Below are 22,668 nucleotides of genomic sequence, written 5' to 3'. Positions count from 1 at the left end.
CTTTGTGTCGCTGAAGACAGTGGAGGTCTACAAGAACCCCACTGGGTTCTGGGTCCTTTGGTATTGTCAGGCTACCGCTGCTCTTTTCCACACTGAAATGCCTTATAAATATCTGGGGGTGTAACACCTTTTATAAGTCTATAAACAGACTTGCTCCTAGACCTAATTTTTCCTTGATGTTTGAAAAAATGTCTTTTAGGGAGACAGAGTATTTTTGACTTCCTGGTGTACTGGTTTGAAGAGCTGTTGAATTTCAAACTTGTTTTTTGCCATTAATGTGTAAAAATTCACAGGGATGTTAACTCTGGCAGCAACTTCCTTGCCCTCTGGCCTCACCTTACGCTGTGCCCCTTCTGTCACGGTCTTACCCGCTGTCATCAGGGAGTGCCTTGCTGTGGTAGGCAGTGCCAGAGGCTGAGGAGTGGAGTAACAGGAACAGAGGGAGTCAGTAACTCACCTGCTGTGAATGGCTCTGAGTTGAGAGGACAGCCCTGACCTTTAGAACTGGCTCCTTCCCACAGGCACAAGGATCTTGCACAAAACCTGAGAGCTTCTGCCAACTCTGCAGAGCCTGTTGTAGGTGACGTGGGCCTTCTTTTAGGAGCACATAACTTATGTTGAGGCATTTTCCTGCTAGTTTGCCTTCCAGCCCTCCCCATTTTCCAGCCCTCCCTCTGCATTTTTCAGAGCCAGAATGAGGTGGGTTCTACTCACTCACCTTTTCCTTTTTTTCCTCAGGCGTTACTTAAACAAAACCTCGGATGAGGAGCTGAGCACAGAGAAGCCTTTGCCCGAGGGAGCGACGGCCGACGCCGTCACCCTGCGCCGCAGGACCCTCGCTGCCGCTGCCGAACGGAGACTTCAGATGCAGCAAAACTCTTAGCGCTCGCTGCCCCTCCTTCCTCCTCCTCGTGAGCAACGTTGAATAAATAAATTAAATACAAAAAACCCTGCGCTTTCTATACCAGCAGGAAAGTGTCTCTTCAGAGTTCAGCTGGCTGTGCTGCCGAGTGAGCTGGCTGCCTCTCTGCTGTATAAAGCATGTGGTCTAATAATGTTTGGACAGCTGACAAATTAACCTTTTTTGTAATATTTTCTATGTGACGTTGATCCTCTCCACAAAAAAAGGCAATTTCTAAACCACGGGCATGATTTCTACAGCTGGCATGAGCTATGGGGCTGACTGTACAGCAGAGGCTGGGGCAGTGTGTTCTGAGCTAGCTGTGGGTGCAGGTCAGGGAGTGCACGGGCATGTTCTGCTCGACATCGGGGCACTTACTCCGAGGGAAGGAAGCTTAGAAGCTTGCAGCAAGCCCTGTGTTAGACGAGCAGGCTCCTCAGTCCTGTTCCTTCAGCAGCCAAGGTGTTCCGTAGGGCAGCTTGAAGGGCTGGGGGAGCATCACTGGGAGGTTTTTGCACTGGATGAAGTTGTCCGGCTACACAACACAGAAAAACCTGAATTCACGAGTTGTGCAGCAAAGCGCCGATTCACGCCAGTTCCCGCATAAAATAGTTCAATGTTGCTGGGATCTTCTGCACTGGCAGAGGTTTGGCTCTGTTATCCCCAGGGCTGCACTTTGCCTTTTGTGTCCAGGAGCAAGCGAGGGACAGAGGGGGATGAAGAAGAGGGGCCTAAGGCCAGGTTACAGTGTTGCCAGGAGCCAGGGGAGTCAAAAGTAAAACCTGCCTGTCCTGGACTCCAGTGCAACACAGCTGGGACGGCGCGGAAATCGCTCAATTATCTTGCTTTTTATTTCATTTTTAACCCCACAACCTCACCCTGAGTTTATTCAGAAAGACTGGAGGAATGGGGGCAGCTGGACTTTTGCTGGCTGCAGCCCAACCTGCTAACCTGGATTTTCTTAAGAACTTTCGAGATCCCCTTGGCACCGCCGCCACTAGCTTACATAGTTGAATTTTACATGGCAGTGACTTAATTTTTAAACTTCTGGAGAGTGAGTTCTAGTTTCACTATCCTTTAGAAGGAGCCCAGTATTATCTAGAATTGTTGGTAATTTTTTTACTGTTGGTTTTTAGGTGAAGGTGAATTTAATGAGAGGAATTGCATCGATGTTTAGGTAAAAATAATTTATTTCAATAAAACTCTTTGGGAAGCCTTACCTTGCAATGCTATTAGTAAGCCTCAAAAAAATTTTTTTGAGATCTTTGGTTTTGCTTTGAACACAGCTGTTTTGTTTTTACTGTTAAGAAACCCCAACCAAACAAAAATAAAACCTTGATCAGTGTTGGAAATTGTTTGTAAATTTCTGTAGTGTGATTTCTCATGTTTTCTCATGGTGGGGATGTTTCAGAGACGGGCTGTTCTTTCCAGACTTCTGTTGCGCTCCCGTCTTTTCCCGGCAGCTCCCTGAGGAGTGGACCCTGGCCAGCCACTGGATGGCACCTTCGCCTGCGGCAGCGCTGCAGAATGACCTACTTGAGCCATGAAAGGCTGGTTTGTGCAGAGCAGCACAGGACCAGTGGCTGCTTCTTGGCTGGCTCTGCCTCCCTGGAAAGGGAGGTCATCTGAGGAGAGGCCTGATGGACTTTCCCAGTGCCAACATACGCTTCTGGTGGCTGTAAACAGCAGGAGCCTTGGAAAAGCTGGCAGGAACTGCTGCTGCGTGCGGGAGGCTCTGCCAACCCCTCCTCCCTCCTCGGGCCTGGGCAGGGACACGCCGGGGGTGGCACAGGGGGGTCCTGGATGCCTGGGTCACTTTGCTTGTGGCTCCATCCCCGGGTGGTCCCCTGGGGTTTGGAAGCGTTCCCGTGGTACAGGAGGGATGTCGGGTGGTGCCCAGGGCCGGTGGCTCTCCAGGTGTCCCACCTGTGGTCACCGTGCCCAGTGCTGGCATGCACAGGAGCTGGGAACCTGGGATGAAGAAGAGTGCAGGAAAAAGCCAAACTGTGGAAAAAACCCCAACCCCCCAAAAAATCCAAACAAACCCTGAATCGCGTAAGCAGGGAGAAAACCTCAACTTTCTTGAAAAACCTTCCTCTATATGCTAAGAGGGAAAACTTCAGTATTGTGGGATTTGTGATGTTGCCATAAATGAAGGACTCACCCTGGTGATTAGCTTTGCATTCCATAAAGAAATAAAAATATTTTGCTGCCTGGGCAGAAGGGAGGGGGACCTTTGCTCACAGTGATGTTCTGTAGCACCAGAGAGCTTCCACACACCGCTTTCCTAAGATTTACACCCATTCCATACTTATACCAATCTGTAGTTCTCTTTTCCCTCTGCTACCAGCAGCAAATTCCCCTAAAATGTGATTTTTGCTATTTCTTCTTCCTCTCTGGAAAGAGGCAGGCAGGCGCGGGGGAAAGAAGGAGGCGTGGGAGGGAGAGCCCGGGGTACAGACAAACATTCTCTTTATTGAGCTACACATGAATTTTTCCATTAGTCAGAGAAAGAGATTGGCAGTGTGTAATATATCACAGAAACCTCACTGATTGGTAATAGAAAGGCTTAGAAAGACCTGGCGCTTTTTATATATATATATATAATATCTTTTTTTTTATGTTTCCTCTTTATTTATTCATTTTCTTTTGAACAGGTGTGACTGCTCTTCTTCAGCAAAGGTAACTCGTAAAAGTGAAACTGTGAAGACGTCTGGTTACTAATCAAAGTAGAAATGACAAGGGATTGGTCATGAAAACGGTGGCTTCAATGTAAACACTACATTCGATTTTTGTTGTTTTTTTATTATTTTTTTAATTATTTTTTTGTGGGTTTGTGTGTGTTTTTTAAAATTTTTAAATTATTTTCATTCTTGCTTTTTTTAAGTTTGTTTTTAAATTTTTTTTCTTTTTTTTTTTCCTTTTTTCTTATTTTGCAGCACAAACATCCCCACATGAGAGAGAAAACACCATTCACTAAAAGGGAGAGAGGATTGGGGCAAGAGAGGGGGAGAGAAAAGCAGCACAAAAAAGCATTCACTGGGAAGAGTTAAAAATAATAAAAACGAAACGAAAACAAAAAAATACTCTAAACAAAAAATAAAATAAAATAATATATATATATTTTTGTATAGCCCTCCCTGATGTCCCTGGTCGGCCCTGAGGGAGGGGTGAGGGGGACTCTGGCTGGGGGGGCCGAGCTGTGCTTTTGGATACGGACCTGGAGAGTGACCAGGAGCAGGGAGTGTTAAACCAGCAGGGAAAAAATGGGAAAAACCCACCGGCTCTGGCTGGTGAGGGCTTTGGCCTGAATTGCTGTGGGAATTCAAAAATTCTGACCGAAACCCCCCGAAACCCTGCGAAGGGAGCAGGAGGAGGATGCCCCCGCTGCAGCCTTCCCCCTAAACAGTCAGGGTGGGAAATGGGAGAAGATCTGCTTGTTGTTTCCCTTTTAAGCTGTGACATGTGGCCGGGGGCAGTTTTCAATTTTTTCCCTTCTTCTTAAAAAAAAAAAAAAAAAAAAAAAAAAAAAGGGGGGGGGGAAAGGAAAAAAGAAGAAAAGTCTTTTTGTTTCTGAAGGTGGCAGCGGGGCTGGGGACAGGCAGGGGCAGCCCAGCCTTGCCCATGCTGGAAAAAAAATAATTAAGAAAGCCAACCCACAATAATGAATTATAATAGTCCTAATTAAAAAATAGCAGCCCATGATCAAATAACTGCTGGGAGGAGAAGCCCCTGCCCAGAGTGACCCCGGGCGCTGCCCTTTTCCCCTTTTCCCTGCCAGGTACCGGGGGAGTTGTTGGGACGGTGGGGCCGGGCAGAGCCCCCCTGGCCCCCGGGGTGCCCCAAGTTGGGACCCTGGGGGCCGGAGGGAGGAGTCTGATGGGAGAACGGGGTTCAAAAAAACAAACTAAAAAGGTGGGTGTGGATTTTTTATATATATATATACGTATATATATAATTTTTCCTTATGCCTTTTTTTTTTTTTACCAACTCGCATGATTATGATGACATTTTTTCTCTCCTTCAATCTGTTTTTTTCGTTTCTTTTTTTTTTTTTTTTTTTTTTTTCTTCCCCGCGCGCGTGTGTGTCTGTGTGTCTGTGTGTGGTTGCTTTGGGGTTTGTTTTTTTTTTGTTGTTTTTGTTTTTTTTTTATGTTTCTTTTCTCTCCTGGCGCCGGGATCGCCACCCAAGCAGTCGCTGTGCGCCGGGCTCTCAGTACAAGCCGCAGCCCCGCAGGTTGTTGGCAATGATGATGTCGGTGACGGCGTCAAAAACCACCTGGATGTTGTTCGTGTCTGTGGCACACGTCATGTGGCAGTAAATCTCCTTGTTGGGGGAGCGGTTTTTGCTCTCGAATTGTGCTTGGATGTAGGCGGCCGCATCCTCGTAGGTGTTGGGACCTGCGGGCAGAGCGGGGTCAGGGCTGGGGGCCACACCCGGCCCCAGCTGCTCGCCAAGTGCGTGTGTTACAGCAGAAACAGGCAAAACTATTTCAGCCACCTCCCCACCCTTCACCCCTTAGCAAGGTCCATTTTCCTCCCATCTCCCTCCTTTCCGCCCCCATTACCCTTTTGCTCCCCCTCTGCCCCATTTTCCCCGAACACGCATCACACCCAAGCCCTGAGGGCTCCTCCCTCCCCCGGTGTCGCTGCTTTGCCCTCTCCCCTTTCCCCCCAGGAAGGGCAGGATCCCCGAGGATCCCAGCCAGGCGGGGGGGCACGGCCAGGGGAGCTGGTGGCCACACCAACATCACACAGGGACACTGGCTGTACCCCCGGTGGGGCTGAGCCCCTCTGTGCCCCTCCTGGGCTGGGTGGGGGTCTCAGCCCGGGCACTGCAGCGCTGCTGGCCCAGGAGCCGTGTGGGGACACCCCTGCTGGCTCCCTGACTGGGAGCTTTGCTTTGGGAAGGTGGGCTGGAGAGGCGCCAGATGTTTGAGCTGAAAAATGTGCATTATTGCATTAAGCTGCTTAGGGCAGCGAGAGAGGCTGCGCTGGCCCCTCGCGGGAAGCCACAAAGCTGAGTTACGCCCCTGAAATCGCCTTTGTGAGAGCTGCTATTATCTGGAGATTTATTTTCCTTTCCCAGCTTGCTGGTTCCCCTCGTTCCTGATGCGGTGGGTGGCTGAAGGAGAGGGGAGCTGGGCTGGTGCCCCCGGGCTGTCCCTCTCCATGGGGTAGCCTGGCTGTGCCATGTGGGATAGTCTGGTTTGTTCCACCCGGTGGCTGTGAGAAAAGTGCTGGTGCCTTCAGGATGGAGAAGCCTGAATGCCTCTGGTGGAAACGCTGGTGCACTTATGCCATAGGGAAATGGGTCCCATCTTGCTGGGGGTCTCCCTTGTCCCCAGTGTTTGGCATCCAGGATGGATGTGCTCTGGGTGGAACAGTTCAGAGATATCTCAGTATCTGTAGGGGATGTTGGAGTCTGAATTTAAACTGCCTTTTTTCTTTCCCTTAGAGAATTCCAGAGTATCTACTCTTGCTCATCTTCTTGGTTATTTATCCTTTTCCCCAGGCCATGTAGGTTTGACTACAGAATGGATGATTCTCTTGCGGTTCCACAGATTCCTGCTGTAAATGGGCTCTTGCCTTCCCCAGCCACACCCAGCGGAGGCACTCCAGGGAGGATGCAGCCTGGAGGACCATGAGTCTTAGCTCCTCTTGCAGGAGCTTCCCAGGAACCACCAGCAAACAGGATGGCTCCAGTGGTGGCCAGTCAGCTCCTGACAACTCTTCTTCTTTCCACAGCTCCCTGTGCCCAGGCTCATTTCAGCTCCTCTCCATTTGTCCCGACCCCCTCTCTGTGCCAGCAGCTGCTCAGGCACCTTTGCCACAAGAACTGCCCCACGCAGGACACAGCCCCAGCCCATGAGTGGGTGCTGGAGCTGCATCACAGCTCGTGAAGGTGCCTTTGCAGGGCTTTTGCACCCCCCAAAGGCGCTCTGTCCCCCCAGCCCCGGCAGCGCAGGGTGGGCGTCACAGCGGCTGTGCCGTGTCAGCCCCAGGACCTACCTGTGTACTCAGGGAAGCAGATGGTCAGAGGTGACTTCTTGATCTTCTCAGCAAATAGGTCTTTCTTGTTGAGGAAGAGAATGATGGAGGTATCGATGAAGAATTTGTTGTTACAGATGGAGTCGAAGAGCATGAGAGATTCATGCATGCGGTTCTGCAAAGGGGAGCACAGAGGGAGGAGAGGGGAGAGAGGAAGGCAAAGACAGAGAGTTAGAGGAGAGGAGAACATTTTTGTGAACTGAAATGGTTAGAAAGCCAAAAAAAACCCCTCTATAGTAAGATAGTGGTAAATTTGAGCTGGTTACAAAGGTGGAAGAGATGGGGTATTGTGCTGCTCTTGGGCTGGAGGCCAGGGCAGGTGTGGGGCTGCAGCTGATCCTCCCCCGCATCCTGTGGGGCCACTCTCCCAGGGAAGACACTTGAAACCTCAAGGAAGTGCAGGAAAAAAGTAATTTGCTTCTCCCCTACCTCACCAAAGGAGTAGGGAAGAGGCCCTGTCTTTCTTTAGGGACTGGGTGCCCCTGAAGCATCCTTTGGAGAGCCCAAATAAAGGATGGACAGACGGCATCAGCCAGCAGCTCGGACACACTGGGCATGGGGACTGGATGAAAGGGGCTTTGGCCATCCCAACATGATCCTATGGACCTGCCTGGAAGGGTACTTGGCACTGAGTGGTGTCATTGTAGTGAAACCAGTGCCAAAGTATTGCCCAGAAATTGGGGCAGGCCCAGTCCCTGGAAAAATCTTCAGCTCAGCTTTGAAAATACCTGTGGTGGCTGGGTTCCTCCTAAGAGATCCCAAGGACGTAACCTGCATGGTGGTAACCAGTACAGGTGCTTCTGCCAGCCCACTTCCCAGCTCTCCCGAGAGTTCTGGGCTTGCAGGCTGCTCTAGGGAGATTTTAAGCTTGGAAAAGCTTTGGTAGGGCATGAGGGTTAATTTATAAAAGCTGTAGTATTGTTGTTTTTTTTTCCTTTTTTATTATTTTCCATTACATGTGGACAAAACCCATAAACAATATTTATTCCCCTATGCTACCAAAGTTTCTGAAGAAGTGGAGAGCAGACAGCAGAACAGAGGAGGTGAGGTTGTCCTGGGCCCCACTGGCTGCCACAGGGCCCCACAGAGCAGGGTGTTCCCATGCAGGTGCATGCTCTCAGTGTGAAGGTGCCACTGGACAGGACAGATCTGTCCCTCCAAGAGCTCCCAAGCATTTTCTCCATCATTAACTTGCTCTTAGAATCACCAGAAAGCCATTCCCTGCTACCCACTGTCAGCTTTGGGGGATGTTTCAGGAATTCCCTGGGTCCCTTCCATTGTTTGTACCCACCTCGTTTCTACTGGAACTTGCAAGCTTCTGGTGCAAAGCCTGGTGAAGTCTGAAGTTGCTGCCCCTCCCTGTAACCCCTGCTGGGGGCTGAGCCCCCCAGCTCTGGCTCAACTGCCTCGGGCTTGTGTGGGGACACAGCTGCTCTCAAAAGCCCTGTGGAAATCTCATGGAAAGGTCTGTGGACAGGAGGCTCTGCAGAGGGTGGGGAACCCTCCTGCTGCAAACACCCCCCACAACGTCCCCCCACAGCCCCTTTTTGTGGAGGCGCAGCCAAGGGGGCTCTGGGCTCACCGAAGATTGGCGAGAGCACATGTGTTTGCTAATGAAATGATGACCCAATTACACATTTTGGAGTTTTCCATGAATGTTTTATTAGTGAGTCATTTTATTAGCTCCACTTCAACGGTAGCTTTTGCATGCAAAATTTAGCAGCTGTCTGATTTCATCTTGAAAGGCTTTGCGATTGCACTGTCGGTTCCTTGACAAAGAGTAGCTGGGGATGCCAAGCAGGCGCTTTCCAAAGCCTTGGGACTTCAATTTGATCCTTATCTTGAAATTGAAAAAAAGGCTTTATTCGTAGGGAAACCAGAAACTACCACAAAAGGATGTGGTTCTTCTTGACTTGTGGTTGTTGCAAAATTGCTGGGTCTTGAGATTTTCATGGAGAGTATCAGGATGGGCTTTTCCTTGTTGATCTCTGGTGTTGTCCTATATATGTATTATATTTAAATAAAGAAGTGATGGTGTTGGTGGAAGAGCAGCTGAAATAAAGCTTCTGCCCAGGGAAATGAGAAATCCCATTCAGGCAAAATAGACCTGATGACTTCAGAGTCCTGAACACCCAGGCAGAATCTGAGCAGGATGGTGTCCTGGAGGAAGTTTTAAAAATCCCCACTATCAGTACACAAAGTAAAATCCTTTCCCTCTCAGCCATTTGTTTTTCTCAAGACTGGCCTGTAGCTCTGGCTGATTCACAGGATGGGCCACGTGGGAATTCCTGTCTGAGGATGGGTCCAGCTGAAGCCACATCACTGGAAGTTGGTGAAGTCAATAGGAGCAATGGTTCATTTTCCTTTGCTGAGGTTTACAGAAAATTTTCTCTTGGTTTCTTCAAGTTCCTTACATCTATATGATGCCCCAAATAATGGAAGAGCTTTAGTTTAAACATAAAACAACAAACTGGCTCAAGCATTGTTTTAAAGGGAGGGAGGGGTGCTCCATGTTTTCCATTACTGCAAGGAGGAGAACACACCATTTACTGAACTGAAGACAGCAATGGGTCTTCTGACTCTGTGCTCACACAAAGAGACAGTGGAAAAGCAAAGGTTGTGACTTTGTAACTGATGTGGTGGAGGAGACAGTGGGGCAGCAAGGATGCTCTGCCCTGCTGCTGTCTCTGGTGAGCAAAGGAAAAAAAAATCCTGCCAAATACTTACATAAAATTAGGTATCTTTTGGTTATATCCTCTTCAAATTCCTTGTTTCCGGGAGGCTCTGGCAGACAGCTGGTGCTGTGTGTTGTGCAAGTGTTTGTGGAGCAGCCACAGGGTTAAATAACAAGTTTGAGAAGCTGGACGCACTCAAGGGAGACACAATAAAACCACTCTCACACTAGAAAAGAGCTGGCACTTTATTAACATTTTGTAACTAATAAATACATTACCAACAGCCAATAAATTATTACAATAACTAATGCTCTATTAAACCAATGGACAGTCACTCTTCGTACAAAATTACAGTTAATACAGTTTGGGCCATCAAACATGCAGGAGAAATGATTCAGTGGGAAACCAGCAAAAGGAAATTGGTGACGGCCTCCGGCGATCCTTTGGGAAACGTGATGGGGAGCGGGGAGCCCAGAGGCAGGGTGATGGTCGCTCTTCCCTTGTTGAGCTGAAGTGGGAAAAAGGAGGTGGGGGAATAGGGCTGAGGAGCACAAATTAGGGACTGGGCTAATTAACAAAGCCATGGCTGGTGCTTAAACAACCTTATCTGCTTACCCAGCACCACCAGGTTGGTCCAGCACTGGAAAAGCTGGTGCGACTCAGGCACCGCTGAAAATGGTGCTTTGCCTGCCATGATCTCTCCTCCCCACCTGGAGCAGTGGCTTTAGCCCTGGAGGTTTTCCTGCACTACACTCAGGACTGGGTCTTAATTTCCAAGACACTGGGTGGAAGAGGGCCTGGGGCAGTCAGCATCCAGCCAGCTCCCAGCCCTTCTACCTTTTCTCCTGGTTTCTCCTCCCTGTGCCTAGTGTCCATGAACAGAGCTGCCCTCTTGGGGAGATGGGGCTGCTTCTTGATTCCAGCTCCCCTTCCCTCTGCCTGCAGGCTGCCAGCTGGAGGCTTTGGTCCTCCTCTCACTAAGGCATCGGTGTTTAAGGGCTGCACTTGCTTGTGTTTGCCCCTAAATAAGGATCTCACAGGCTTCTGGTTGGGGCACGAGGGGTCCTGGGCAAAGTCCTTTCCCATGGCCACATTCTCAGTATAACTAAATAGGTCACGTACCTATATCTGTCAGCATCAATTATCTCATGTCAGTGCTGGAGCTCGGAAATGACACGGTAACCTCAAGTCCCAGGGAGCCTCGGGGTGCGTTTGTCTGCTCTTTCCAGCAGGGAGGTAGAGGCAAGACTGTGCCTGCAATTTTGTGCCACTTGGTCTCTGCTTTCTCATGTGTGCACTGCGGATGCGAGTGAGTGATGGGTCTGGGTGCTCAGGGTGATGCTCAGTAACACCATTTCTACTGACCTTCATGTGTCCAGTGTCAGATCACTAACGAGTGTTTCAGTCTCCTTGGAAATGGTAGTGGAGTTTTTGGTGGTAAGCCTGAAGACAAACCATGAAAACACCCAAGCACACTTGAACTAAGCTTCTCTAATTGGCTTGACAGATGGTCAGCCCTCTTCCCAGGAACTCAACAACTCTCCCTGGCTCCAGGAGACTTTGTGACCACAAAAAGCTTGGGACATGTCACACAAACTAACAGCACAGGGTTGGTCCCTTTCCCAGCACTGACTGCAAATCCCCCAGGGGAGATGTCTGCCTTGTTGAGCTGCACAGCGAGGCAGGGTGCACGGGGACCTTCTGCAAAAGGACATCTTCTATGTCACATCCTGACCTCTCAGAGATTGCACTCCTGGACTGAGAACAAGGTCTGTTCCCTTGCAGGCAGGCACTGGGCTCATGCCATGATAGATTAAACCCATCAGATATGTTTTAATGGACATTAAAGACCGCTTTCATTAATACTTTTAGTGTCCTGTAAAACAAAATCACATCAATAGAGGAGGCGCGGCGGGCTCCTCCAGAGGCTGCTCTCCCCTCCGTGGAGGGACAGGCTGGCTGGCCATCCGGGAAAGCTGGCTGAAGGCAAGCTAATTCCGGTACAAGACTCCTGAGAGAGCCGTATGCGGCAGCGTTCCGGGGCAGGCGGTGCCGTGCAGGCGCGGCGGAGGGCAGGGCAGCGGGGATGCACGGATGGAGCAGATGGCCGCGCTGAGCGCTCCCGCTGTGCTGCCGCTCCGCCGGCCTCCTCCGGGCCCCTCTGCAAACCACACCGTGTGCGACTTCTAGATGCAAGATTAAAAGCTGCCTGTGGCAGTCTGGGGCTGTATTTTAGCGTGTGCTTTCCCAGTGCGTGGATATTGCTCGCTCTCCCAAGCAGCCCAGTTTATCCTCACACGGAGCTCTGCGGCACAGCCCGGCAGCACTGCAAGACTTTCCTCGCACGGGTGTCTCTGTTTCATTGAAATTGTTGTTTAAATAAAGAAGCTATTTGCATTTTTGTGGTCTCATGGCTCCACAGCCGACCATTGACTATGGAGCAAGCCGACAGGGAGCTTCCCTCTTTCTTTCTGCTGCTGTCTGAAGCTCATCATGAGTTGCTAATGCTACTTTCAGTGCTGACACCCCTTGGATGCTTCTGCTGCTGGAACAGTGACTGAGTCCTAAAAAGGTTTTTTTTTTTTTTGTTTTGTTTTTTTTTGTTTGTTTGTTTTTTGTTTGCAAATTCCCACATTAGCTTTGAAGGGCAGCAGGATGTATACATAGCTGTTTCAATTTTGTGCTTTCAAAATCTATGCTCCGTGTCCTGCTAGGATTTCTGCTATGTGGAGACTGCAAATGAAACACAACTCTGGATCTCCAAGGGATTCAGAGCATGGCAATTGCAAAGCACAAAGGGCTGCTAAGAAAAGGGTTTTGAAAGCAGGTGATGTATTTCAAGGTACTTTTTAGGCAACTGCTGCAAGAATTGCTGGTGTTTAGCAAAAGCACGGGGCAAAAGATTGCCTGTGGAAGGCAGGTCTGTCAGGAAGGGCTTCAGAGGATGCAGAAGCCAGCAGTGAGTAATAATTTGGCAGGTGTTCTGGAGACACAAATCTATGTGCGGCCATCAAGAGGGAGAAGTAGTAATGTTTAACACTGGAAGCATTTCATCTTCCAAAGGCTGTTTCCATCATTTGTCAGTGAATCCTCATGACACTTGTGTGAGGGAGGGAATGTCAGCAGCAGCAGCTGAGATGAAGCTTTGGACACACAGTATGCCAAAGAAAGTGAAAGAAGAGGCTCTGTGTGTCAACATTTACTCTGCTTTTTCTCCCTTTTCTCCCCATGGGGCACCAGCTGTTGATGGTCACCAATGTGCCAGGGACCTGCTGGAGATGCAGAGGGGCTTGGACCTCCTGGCTGGCAAAGCTGGGAATGGGTTACCTGAATCCAGCCTGGAGAGTGGTAAAAGCACACTGAGCCAGCACTGGCCACTTGACTGCATTTGGCAGCTCAGAGTCAATTTAAATTGTCTTTACCAAAATATTTCTTTCTGCTTTATGCTGGGAGCTCACGAAGCCTTGGTGTGGTGCTGTCTTCCCTAGGAACAGCTTCTGTTAATTATTTGCTTAGATAAAACATCATTCATAGCAAGAGGTGGGAACAGAAAATCTCCAAAACTCCAGTGCTTCTGATCAAATTCTTCTTACAGAGTTTAATGAAAGACCTGCATCCCTGCCAGCACCAGCCATCATCACTCTGGGTCCAGTGGTTACACACATTACATACCAAATGTAACCAATGTGTGTTTTTTCTGCCCTGGGTTTGACACAACATCCATGTGGATGCTGGGTGTTTCTGCTGGGGCTCAGACAGATGTGTGGGTGGGCTGTGACATGAGGAGCAGACAGGAGCTCCTGGTTTTGCTGGCCAGCTCTTTGCAGGAGCCGATGTCATTGGAGACATTTTAAGGCTGAGATGGTGAAGAGAATGGTGGGTGCTGGCTTGTGCCACAGCAGAGAGGCAGGGAGTTGTGTTATTGCTGTTAGTGCCCAGCAGAGCAGCAGGTCCTTGCTGTACAATAGTAAATGCATCATTTAATGCTCTCTAGGGGTTACTGACAGTTACCAGCCATGCTGGGCTGTAGCAGGCTGGATGGGTGAGACTCCTTGTTTTCCTCTGCAGGCCTTCCCAGCACACCTGATGGGGGACTCTCCTCTGGCTCCCAGGTGCCCTTTTCTTCCCATCCTCTCTGCTGCCTCAGTCTGCCTCGTCTCCCTTCTTCTGCAGCTTCTCTCCCAAAACGTTCCCTAAGCCTCTTCCACTGTCCTCACCCTTCTGTGCCACCATATGTGTTCCTGTCACTGCCTCCTGTACACTCACCTGGCCCCTCCCCTCTGGGCTGCTCTCACACCATCTCTCCTAAATGGGCACAGTGAGGAGAGATATTAGATATTGTCTCTCTCAACCACAGCCCTGAGGAGACCTCCTGAGACCTGAGAGCCACTCCTAGATCAGGCTCCCAAGAGAGGACGGTTGAACTTCTGGCCACCCTGCAAAGATTCATGCTTTTCAAGATAATTGACTTCTAAGAGGGGCAGAGAAGAGGCAGGGATCAACACTGCCCACCTGCCCACAGGTGAGGTGGGCCCTGAGTGGGACCTCAGAGGTGGTTGTCTCATGCAGACAACAAACAAGCTTTTGGAGTGGACTTCTAAGAGTCCCTCCATGTCCACAGAGGTGACACCCCGCCTCTCACATTCCCTTCTGCCTTCAACTCAGCAGCACCCAGAGTTCTTGGTGGTGGCCACATGTACCTCAGCCCACCTGCATTTGTTCTCTCAGAGTCCCCAATTTTGCTGTGCTGGGTGCTACCCTCACCCTTCCCACTTCTTTCCCCTGCCCTTCTGTCTTCCTTTCCTTGCACTTTTCCTTCCTACTCCACACTTGACCCAAATAATCTCTCTGAGCTCTCCCTTGCTATTGTTAACCATCCATTTCAGTGCAGATACTGGTAAAGAGGTGCCCTGACTGGAGACACCAGCCCTGGGGCCGTCTCTCTGGGATGCTCAGACAGGAGAAGACACAGGAAAGCCACTGGCTTGTGCTCAGCCAAAGAGGCTCAGAGCACAAGGTTGGACTTCTCAAGGGGTTTAGATGCCCATGGGGTGATGAAGGGCCACAAGGCTCTTGCACACTTTGCTGCTACCCAAGCATGGGGAGGTTTTCCAAAGCACCTTTCCCCATCTCAGGGACTTGAAGGTCAGATTCTGCCTACAAGAAGCTGGGCTAAATATTTTTCATGCACCCCAGCATTTCAAGGCTGAAGTTTGGAAAGTGATGTCGTGTGTGTGCAGGGGCATCACCTCTGCTGAATGACTAAGGGTGGGAGGTGCTGTGGGAAAGGTCCTCAGGCTGGATTCCTTGTCAGGATGCCACCGAGTGTGGAGTCTCCATCAGGACACCATTCCTGGGGCATCTTCACTGCCTACACTTCAGGGGTCCCAGCCCAGCACCTCCATGGCCCCCATGGAAGTGTCTCAGAAATGGGTTACAGCAACCACTAGATAAATTTTACCATTAATTTTGAAAAACTTGAGTTGAAACTGCTACCAGTAATGAATGCTTTTAGACAAGGCTTAGTAGGCTTTGTTACTAAGACACCAGCAGAACTCGATATGGCTGTTTTACTTGTTCAAATAGCTGTCTGGAAAAGAGGAGAATGTACAAATCCAAGCTATGGTGGCTGCATTCAACACCTCCAGCTTTGGGGTCAGAACTGGAGCTGTAAAGTACCCTCAAAAGATCAGGTTGTATTTAGCACTTCTCAAAGGAATAGTGTTTTTAAGAAGGCAAATAACCAGAAGAATGAACAATATCCCTTAATTTTCAAGGCAAAAAAAAAAAGTTTTGGTTCCAAACTACACTGTTACTGACCAGTATTTTAAGGCTTTGATTTTTTTCTCTCTTTAAAAGTGAAGTATTTTTGTCTTTTGGCAGCTGAAATGCACTTTGTGGGAAATGCGTTAGCTCCCTGCACAACACTGTGAGTTGGAACGGAGGAGTAGAACGGGGCAGCAAGGGAATGAACCAAAAATGAACCAAAATAAAATAAAATAGGTCTGGGTAAAGCAGAACTTGCTGCAGAGTTTTCTGGGACAGGAGGAGGGAATTATGTATTTCTTCCTTGTCATCTTCTGAGGAGGAAAAAAACAAGGAAAGGGAGGACCTGTCCGCGGGACTGGAGGATACTCCGGGCGGGTGCCAGGAGAGGAGGGTGCTTTAGTAGAGTCCACATCCCCGCAGGTTGTTGGCGATGATGACATCCGTGACAGCGTCGAAGACGAACTGGATGTTGTTGGTGTCGGTGGCGCAGGTGATGTGAGTGTAGATCTCCTTGTTGGAGGACTTGTTCTTGCTCTCGTACTGAGTCTGGATGTACGCCACCGCCTCCGTGAAAGCGTTGGGGCCTGCAGGACAGCCGAGGGGAAAGGAAAAAGAGTGGGTTAAAGCAATCCCACAACTTGGAATCCGCAGGGTGCCTGCAAACACCCCGTAGTGGGGATGTGGGGAGCTTGTGCGGGCTGCTGCAGCCCAGGTGCCCTCTCTCCACCTCAGGGATGGGCACCGTTTCCAGCTGGGATTGCTGCCAGGCAGGAGATGCCCCTGACTGTCAGCTCAGCTGTATTTTTATTCTGAGTTGCTGTTTATAGTCTACAGAGATGACATGGATGAGGGAGCTGAGCGTTAAACAGGCTATGATGGAAGAAATTCCACATCATGGTGACAAAAAAGAGAAGAAACCTGCCAGAAATACAGTAAGTGCTTGAGTGCTTGACCTAGGGAAAAGGCTTAGCTTTTTTCCTTTTTTTTAGATTTTTTTTTATTTTTTTTAATTAAAGCTTCAGTTTTTGATGGAAGAGTTAATATTAATTGAGGACAGTACTGGTAGTTGTGTCCTCCTTTCCCTAAATCATTAAGAGAAAGACATAAAAAGATCCAACCTCTGTTACAGAGCAAAATGGGCTTTTCTCAAAAAAACCCAACAAAAAGGCTGATAGAGAATGTCCCTTTTTTTAAGGAATTAGGATTGCAGTATTTTCTGCTACAGACAAGACTAAAAATCATGCTGTGAGGTGTTTCTTGTTTTGATTTATAGACATCTTTGCCAAACCTCATTAACCCTCAAATTTAGTGTTCAAAAAGCTTAGAAGGAGTCATGCAAATGAGTAGATCCTTTCTCTTCTGGCCAGCTCCAACCCTGCTCACACACACAGCTCCACTTGGGCACCTCCTTAAGGCTGATGAAGGCTCTGGCTGGCCTGGAGTGCAGCTCCCAGCACTGCCAGGCACTGCCTGACCCCCAAGAGGCTCCACAACAGTAATGCTGCTACTGCTTTTGGGTCCCTTTCTCTCCATGATGCTTCACTGATGGGAAATACTGTTATTTGCTAGAGAGAACCTTACTGGGGCTGGAGATGTGCTTGGTGGAAGGCAGATGCTCTGGGAAATCCCACTTGCACACACATGCACTGCTAGTTGAAGACACAAGTTCACGAAGACCATGGGACTTGAGAATAAGCGTGAAGTAAGAGAAGTAAAATTTTTCTGGGAGCAGATTCTTGCATGAAGAGCTGTGTAAAGAATCAGTTCCACATGCTGAGCACAGCCAGGAGGGTATTTTATTAACAGGAAGTTGGTTGTTCAAAAGCATAAGGATTTAGATGCTTGATTCTGTCTACAAGAGCAGGGAATCACTAATGCCAGCTTGGTTTAAATCAAGCCATGGATTCTGCTGCTGCTTTACTAAGTATTGTGGATTAGTTAAAAGCATGAGTGAATTAAGGGGATGGAAACAGTGCTCCAGCAAACAGCAGGCAAATTTGTGGATGCAGTCTTCTAATAATTCCCTGTCAGCAGAACTAATGGACATCAGAAATTTCATTTCATTAAAAGCATTTTGTGGAACCTACTTGTGATGTTGAAAGTCTGCTTGTTCAGTTCATAGGCTTTTATCAAATAATTCTTTTTAACTCCAGGGCAACATTCTAATAATGTTGCTTTTTCATGAGGCCAGGAGGGTTTCATCCTGTGGGCTGTGGCCAGCAAAGCAGGGGCGAGCAGGCTAAAGTGTGCTTGGGTCTAAAGGCTGGGCTGAATGTTAGCACAGCCAGCTTTTAACAGCATTGCTGAACACCTGGGGGTGAGATAACTCCTTACCTCAGGTCCCTCTTGGATCAGTAAAAGGACTTTCAGCAGTCAGACTTCCTGTCCTCTCTGATGGCACAAGAGAGACAGGAGATCTGTTGAGGGTCTCTGGTGTTGTGAGAACTCCCAGCTTCCAGAAAAGCATCTTGAAGGAATTTAGAGCACCTTCAGGGTCCCCTGAGACTTGGGGAAGATTGGTTTGGTTCACTGGTGGCTGAAGTGCTCCAGACAGAAGCTTTGTTTTCCTCTGTTTAATCAGCCAAGAGCTTAGCTCCATGTGTATGAATGTTTGCCTCCCACAGTGAACTTCCCTCTTGGGCTGGTATCCCTCGGGAACGAATATCTAAAATGACATTCCTTCTCATTCTAGGCTCTCTGACATCAGGGGCTCTGTAAGAATGCTATTTCAGACTGAGGTTTCTGGGAGATGACAGTGAAGACCTACAAAACCAGCTGCACAAAATGTGATCAGGAAGGAGTGAGAAGTGAAGGTTTGCTTCACTGAGAAAAGGGAAGAGGACATGACAGAAACCACCCAGTATACAGAAGCACTGCTATAAAGAAGATGGTGATGAGCTGCTCTACAAGCCATCCAAAAGCAGCAATCTAATTTGCAACCAGGAAAATTTGGGGTAGGCATTATTGTGAGCTCAGCTGTAAAGACTGAAATTTCCATGATTAGATCTTTTCAGACAAATGTGTCGGGAATATGTTGGTTCTGTCTGGACCAAGCAGATGACTAGATGGCTGAAATGTGCTGGTAGTGACAAACACCAAAATCTTCCCCACAGAGGAAGTCTGCAGATGTTCTGATGTCAGCTGGAGTTATTCAGCTCCATGGCCACAGACCATTCAGCCCAAAGCATCCATGAAGGATCACTTTTGTCTATTCACAGTGAAAAATCGAGTGCTCAGAGATAAGAAGCTCTGGTTAATAATTTGTTGGCCTGCCCAGAACTGTGACACTCCTGGTGCTCCTGGTTCACAACTGTGTTTCCTGACAAAGAGATTGGCTTCTCTCTCTGTCGGCTTGATTCATCTGGATGTCTCCAGTGAGTTTAAATAATTCATGACGATAAAAGTTTATTTTTGTGCCATCTCAGAATGGTAATGAGGGTTTGTGGAAGCTGGCAAGATGCAGAGGGAAGCAGCGGGGTGCAGCTGCAGCCTTTGCATGGGTGATGTATTCCCATCATTAGCGGGTCAGATTCCAGGCAGGCAGCAGGAGCGAGGGCTTCTTGCACAGTGCCCATCCCAGAGCTCCTACTCTCAACTCCACGGATCACAAAGGCCTCCTTCTCCCCAGCCAAACTCAGTGTATGCCTCACAGTGGCTCTCCTCTGTCTGTACTATGGGTTAAGAGGTGTGGGAAGATCAGAATCTTTTCTACTTCCATTTAACTGGAAGTGTTTTCATGTCCAGACACTTGACGTTGGCAAATCTGAGAACAAAACTGGGAACTCTTCAACTAATGTGATAAAAATGTATTGCTTGAGCTGAAGCAGCCAAGCTGTGAGACCTGCTGTCTGCATGCTGGAGGGCTGATCATGGAATCATAGAATGGTTTGGGTTGGAAGGGATCTTTAAAAGTCATCTAATCTAATCCCCCTGCAGTAAGCATCTTCAACCGGGTCAGGCTGCAGCCTGGAAGTGGAGAAAGTGGTCAGGAACTGCAGAGGGATTCTTCTTGTGGCCATAAGGGAGCATGGTTGGGTAAAAGAAAAGAAAGAACAAAGCTGAACTCCGGCTGAAGACAGCCTAACAAACCCCGTGTGTTGATCTCCTGGAGACCAGTAACCCATTTATAATGGTTACAATCACTGCACCTTTCTGAGAGACCTGCAAGAAGGTTCATGATCCTGTGTGACACAGGGAACTAGTGCACACAAGTTCAGGGAGTGCACAGTGGCCCCACACCTACAGGTGCTGGCCTGGCATCAAACCCGCTGTTGAGGTGGAGGTCAGACACCCGAATCGGCGGTGGTGGCCCTTTGCCAGCAAAGAACTTGGGTCAAGTCGTCCTCCTGCTTTAAGTGGACCATGGTGGGGGTGGTCCTTTGGCAGGTACTGAAATAAAACCTGCAGGGAAGCCAATGGGAGCTCTAGCTCTGCATCTTTAGCCTCGTTGCCTGCGATACACTACAGCATGAGCCTGGCTGGGGAGAGCTCTGTGGTCCCTTTGCTCTACTCCTGTACAGCCACATTTCTCATTACCTGTGTACTCAGGAAAGCAGATACTCAGTGGAGATTTCTTAATTTTCTCCTCAAATATGTCCTTCTTGTTTAGAAACAGGATGATAGATGTATCTGTGAACCATTTGTTGTTGCAGATGCTGTCAAAAAGCTTCAGAGATTCGTGCATGCGGTTCTGCAATAGAAAGGAAAGATCACATCAGGCCAAAGCCAGAGACCCAGGGATGTTCAACATGTAGGGAAATCTAAAACAACTAAATTAAGGAGGAAAGCAACAAAAAAGAAAACTACAATATACATAATAAATTTATGTATACATACAGCTGAACATATACATACACAGATGCAATTCCTATTACATTTGACATACAATTAGTAACTTAAGGGCATTTAACAATACAGAGCTGTTTTGATTTTGCATAACATTAATTTACAGGATCCCAGCTCATAGAAATCATCATGCACCATGCATGGATGGAGAATTATTTTTGCCCTTTGATCAGATTTATGTGTTGGTGTAGCTCATGCAGATTTTCTAAAATATTTTCAAAAATTTTTCTAAAATGTTTTTTCCACTTTCTCAAATGTGTGCGCCACACAACTGGTTGGTTACATTAACCAAGGACTGGTAGATCCTTGAATTAATCTAGAGTTGGAAGCAGATATCAAGGTGACATAATTTTGGAAATGACCTTGCCGTGACCTTTGCCTGGTTTTGTTACTTTGTTTAGTGTTGTCTGTTGTTGGGCTTTTAATTTTTAAACTTTTTTGTTTTAGTTCTCTTGGAAGATGGCTCAACAGAAAGTGTCTCACAGGGAGGAAAAAAAAGTGAAAAAGGAAGAGAAAATAGTATAAAAAGGAAAAACATAACAAAGAACATCTAAGAACAACCAGACTAGAAGTCAGGCAGCTACCACCGGTGTTAGCTCATGCCTCTAGAAGATTAGCAGATGTGCCATACATTCAAACGTACGCACAGCGAGAAGTCAGCTTTTTGGTTATAGGTCATGCAAAAAAGGACACAGAAAAGGAGAGAGATAAGAGGAATGAAAAAACCAGACCAGTTAGAGAGTTGCAAAGTCCGCCACATGGGTTTATGGTGGTGGAAAGAGCTCACGGCAAAGTCAACCAAGTGTCATGTTCCCTGCTGCTTTCAACTCTCAATTCGGTTTTTCTTTTTTTTTTTTTTTTTTCTCAGTTCAAGAGAAGCTTCATACCTGCCAAATTTGGTTGGTCTCTCAAATGCTCATTTTTTGGCCTTTGTTTGGCTAGATAAGGTCAGACGGCCGAGGAAAAGCTGTGGAGGTGCCGAGGCTGGCGACGTTTGGCGCCGAGGCTGACGCCGGAGTGCGCACGCCGGTTGCGTGGCCATCTCTCAGCCGGGAGCCGGGTAGCGCAGAGAGCAGGCGCGGTGAGGACGAAGCACACCCAAGAGTCAGGGGGTTATCAAAGGCAAAGCATGGTACAGACCAGACCGGCTCCTCGGCTTTTCCCAGCGGGATCTCCTTAGGATAGCACTCCCCAAACCCGCCAGTGCACGTAAGAAACCGGTTACAGCCATCACCATAGAGACACTGGAGAGAACGGGGCTGCACGGGCTTGTTACTGGAGGGTTTTCGGGGTGGGTGCAGCATGTCCTGTTGCCCCCAGCCCTAGATTTGGGACTGTGGAGTGGTACATGAGTCAGCCAGAGGCCTTCACCCCTCTCCCACTCCATTTCACACCTGTGCTGGCATAAAATTGAGCACAGCACTTCACTGGTTAATACATTCCTTTTCATTGATATGCTTTAGCGTCTACTGAATGTTTAGATAGACAGAAGAGGCTCCATGGATGAAAGAAACACCTGATCCAGCCCAGAGTGAAACAGGACACGTGTGATTTGCTGTGCCCTGTCTTGAATGACTGCCCATTTCCCCACCATTTGTATCGACACACGGGGACGACGCAATCACATAAAGACGTAAAAATGCATTTGCTCATTGGGTCTCAGTTGCAACACGTTGCTTATCTGGATCATCCTGTGCCTGTGGGTGTTTTTTTGCTAACCCATTTGGTACTGGCTGGTGTGGTAGCCCCTGGAGCAATGCTCCTCTTTGCTACTTGTGGTGCCAAAATTGTAACAAATAGGAACCTGGTGGACAAAGGTTTTGTGCAGGAGGTCCTTGGATACCCAAAGACTTTGGGAGGAAAGAATGAAGTGGAGGGTGGTTAGGGGAACAGAAAGCAAATATAATTAACCATTTTTTAAAGCAGGGTCCCTCACAGAACATTTTAAATGACATTTTTATCATCTTTGCTGATTTAAACTAAAATAGTTCAGAAACACATGAATGCTGCTTGTGGGCTAAAATCACAGCTCATCCTCAGCAGCCATCAGGCCACCTGGACAGCCTTGTGCCATGGCCACCACACTGCACAGCCCTGGTGGACAGCTGAAACTGCTCTTTATAGCACGGGAGCACCACGGGTGACATTGGGTTTGTCTAAGAAACAGAAACCGAGGACTCCTGAGCTGGGCTTCATGGTTAGGTGAAGCCAACTTTTCTGCAGTTGTAAGATATGTAAGGATCCTACAGAAGTCCTCCTACTTCTCCTATCCAGTCTGATCAATTTTCATTAAATGCATGTTAGGAGACAAGACTGTTTTTCCAAGACATAGCGACTCTTAATGTTTAGTGATAACCAGAACATGAAAATCACAGAATCAAATACACACAGCACAAACCAATACATCCCACTACAACATGAGGGTTA

At 48.3% G+C, this 22,668-nt stretch overlaps 2 protein-coding genes across 4 annotated transcripts in view; one reads left to right on the top strand and one right to left on the bottom strand.

Annotated features, from left to right (window-relative positions):
- Positions 1-2,253, top strand: part of AMFR (autocrine motility factor receptor) — a 28,178-nt gene extending 25,925 nt beyond the window's left edge. For both annotated transcript variants that reach the window (XM_086847573.1, XM_086847572.1), the window contains one exon: positions 739-2,253. In XM_086847573.1, the coding sequence (XP_086703699.1) occupies positions 739-883 (145 nt within the window). In that variant the 3' untranslated portion in view covers positions 884-2,253. The remainder of the gene's footprint in view (positions 1-738) is intronic.
- Positions 2,254-5,019: 2,766 nt separating this feature from the next.
- The window catches only part of GNAO1 (G protein subunit alpha o1), a 138,894-nt gene continuing 121,245 nt past the window's right edge, over positions 5,020-22,668 (bottom strand). Inside the window, exons 7-8 of one of the 2 annotated variants that reach the window (XM_086847084.1) lie at positions 6,914-7,067; positions 5,020-5,302 (exon numbers count right to left, since the gene is read on the bottom strand). In XM_086847084.1, the coding sequence (XP_086703210.1) occupies positions 5,115-5,302; positions 6,914-7,067 (342 nt within the window). In that variant the 3' untranslated portion in view covers positions 5,020-5,114. Of the gene's footprint in view, positions 5,303-6,913; positions 7,068-9,851; positions 15,981-19,932; positions 20,087-22,668 lie in introns of those variants that run through there. The other variant, XM_086847085.1, reaches the window with a different exon arrangement.

Source organism: Cyanistes caeruleus, chromosome 12 (assembly GCF_971803275.1).
Source record: "Cyanistes caeruleus chromosome 12, bCyaCae1.hap1.1, whole genome shotgun sequence".
Classification (NCBI taxonomy): Eukaryota; Metazoa; Chordata; class Aves; order Passeriformes; family Paridae; genus Cyanistes; species Cyanistes caeruleus.
This window is presented reverse-complemented; position numbering and strand designations above follow the sequence as displayed.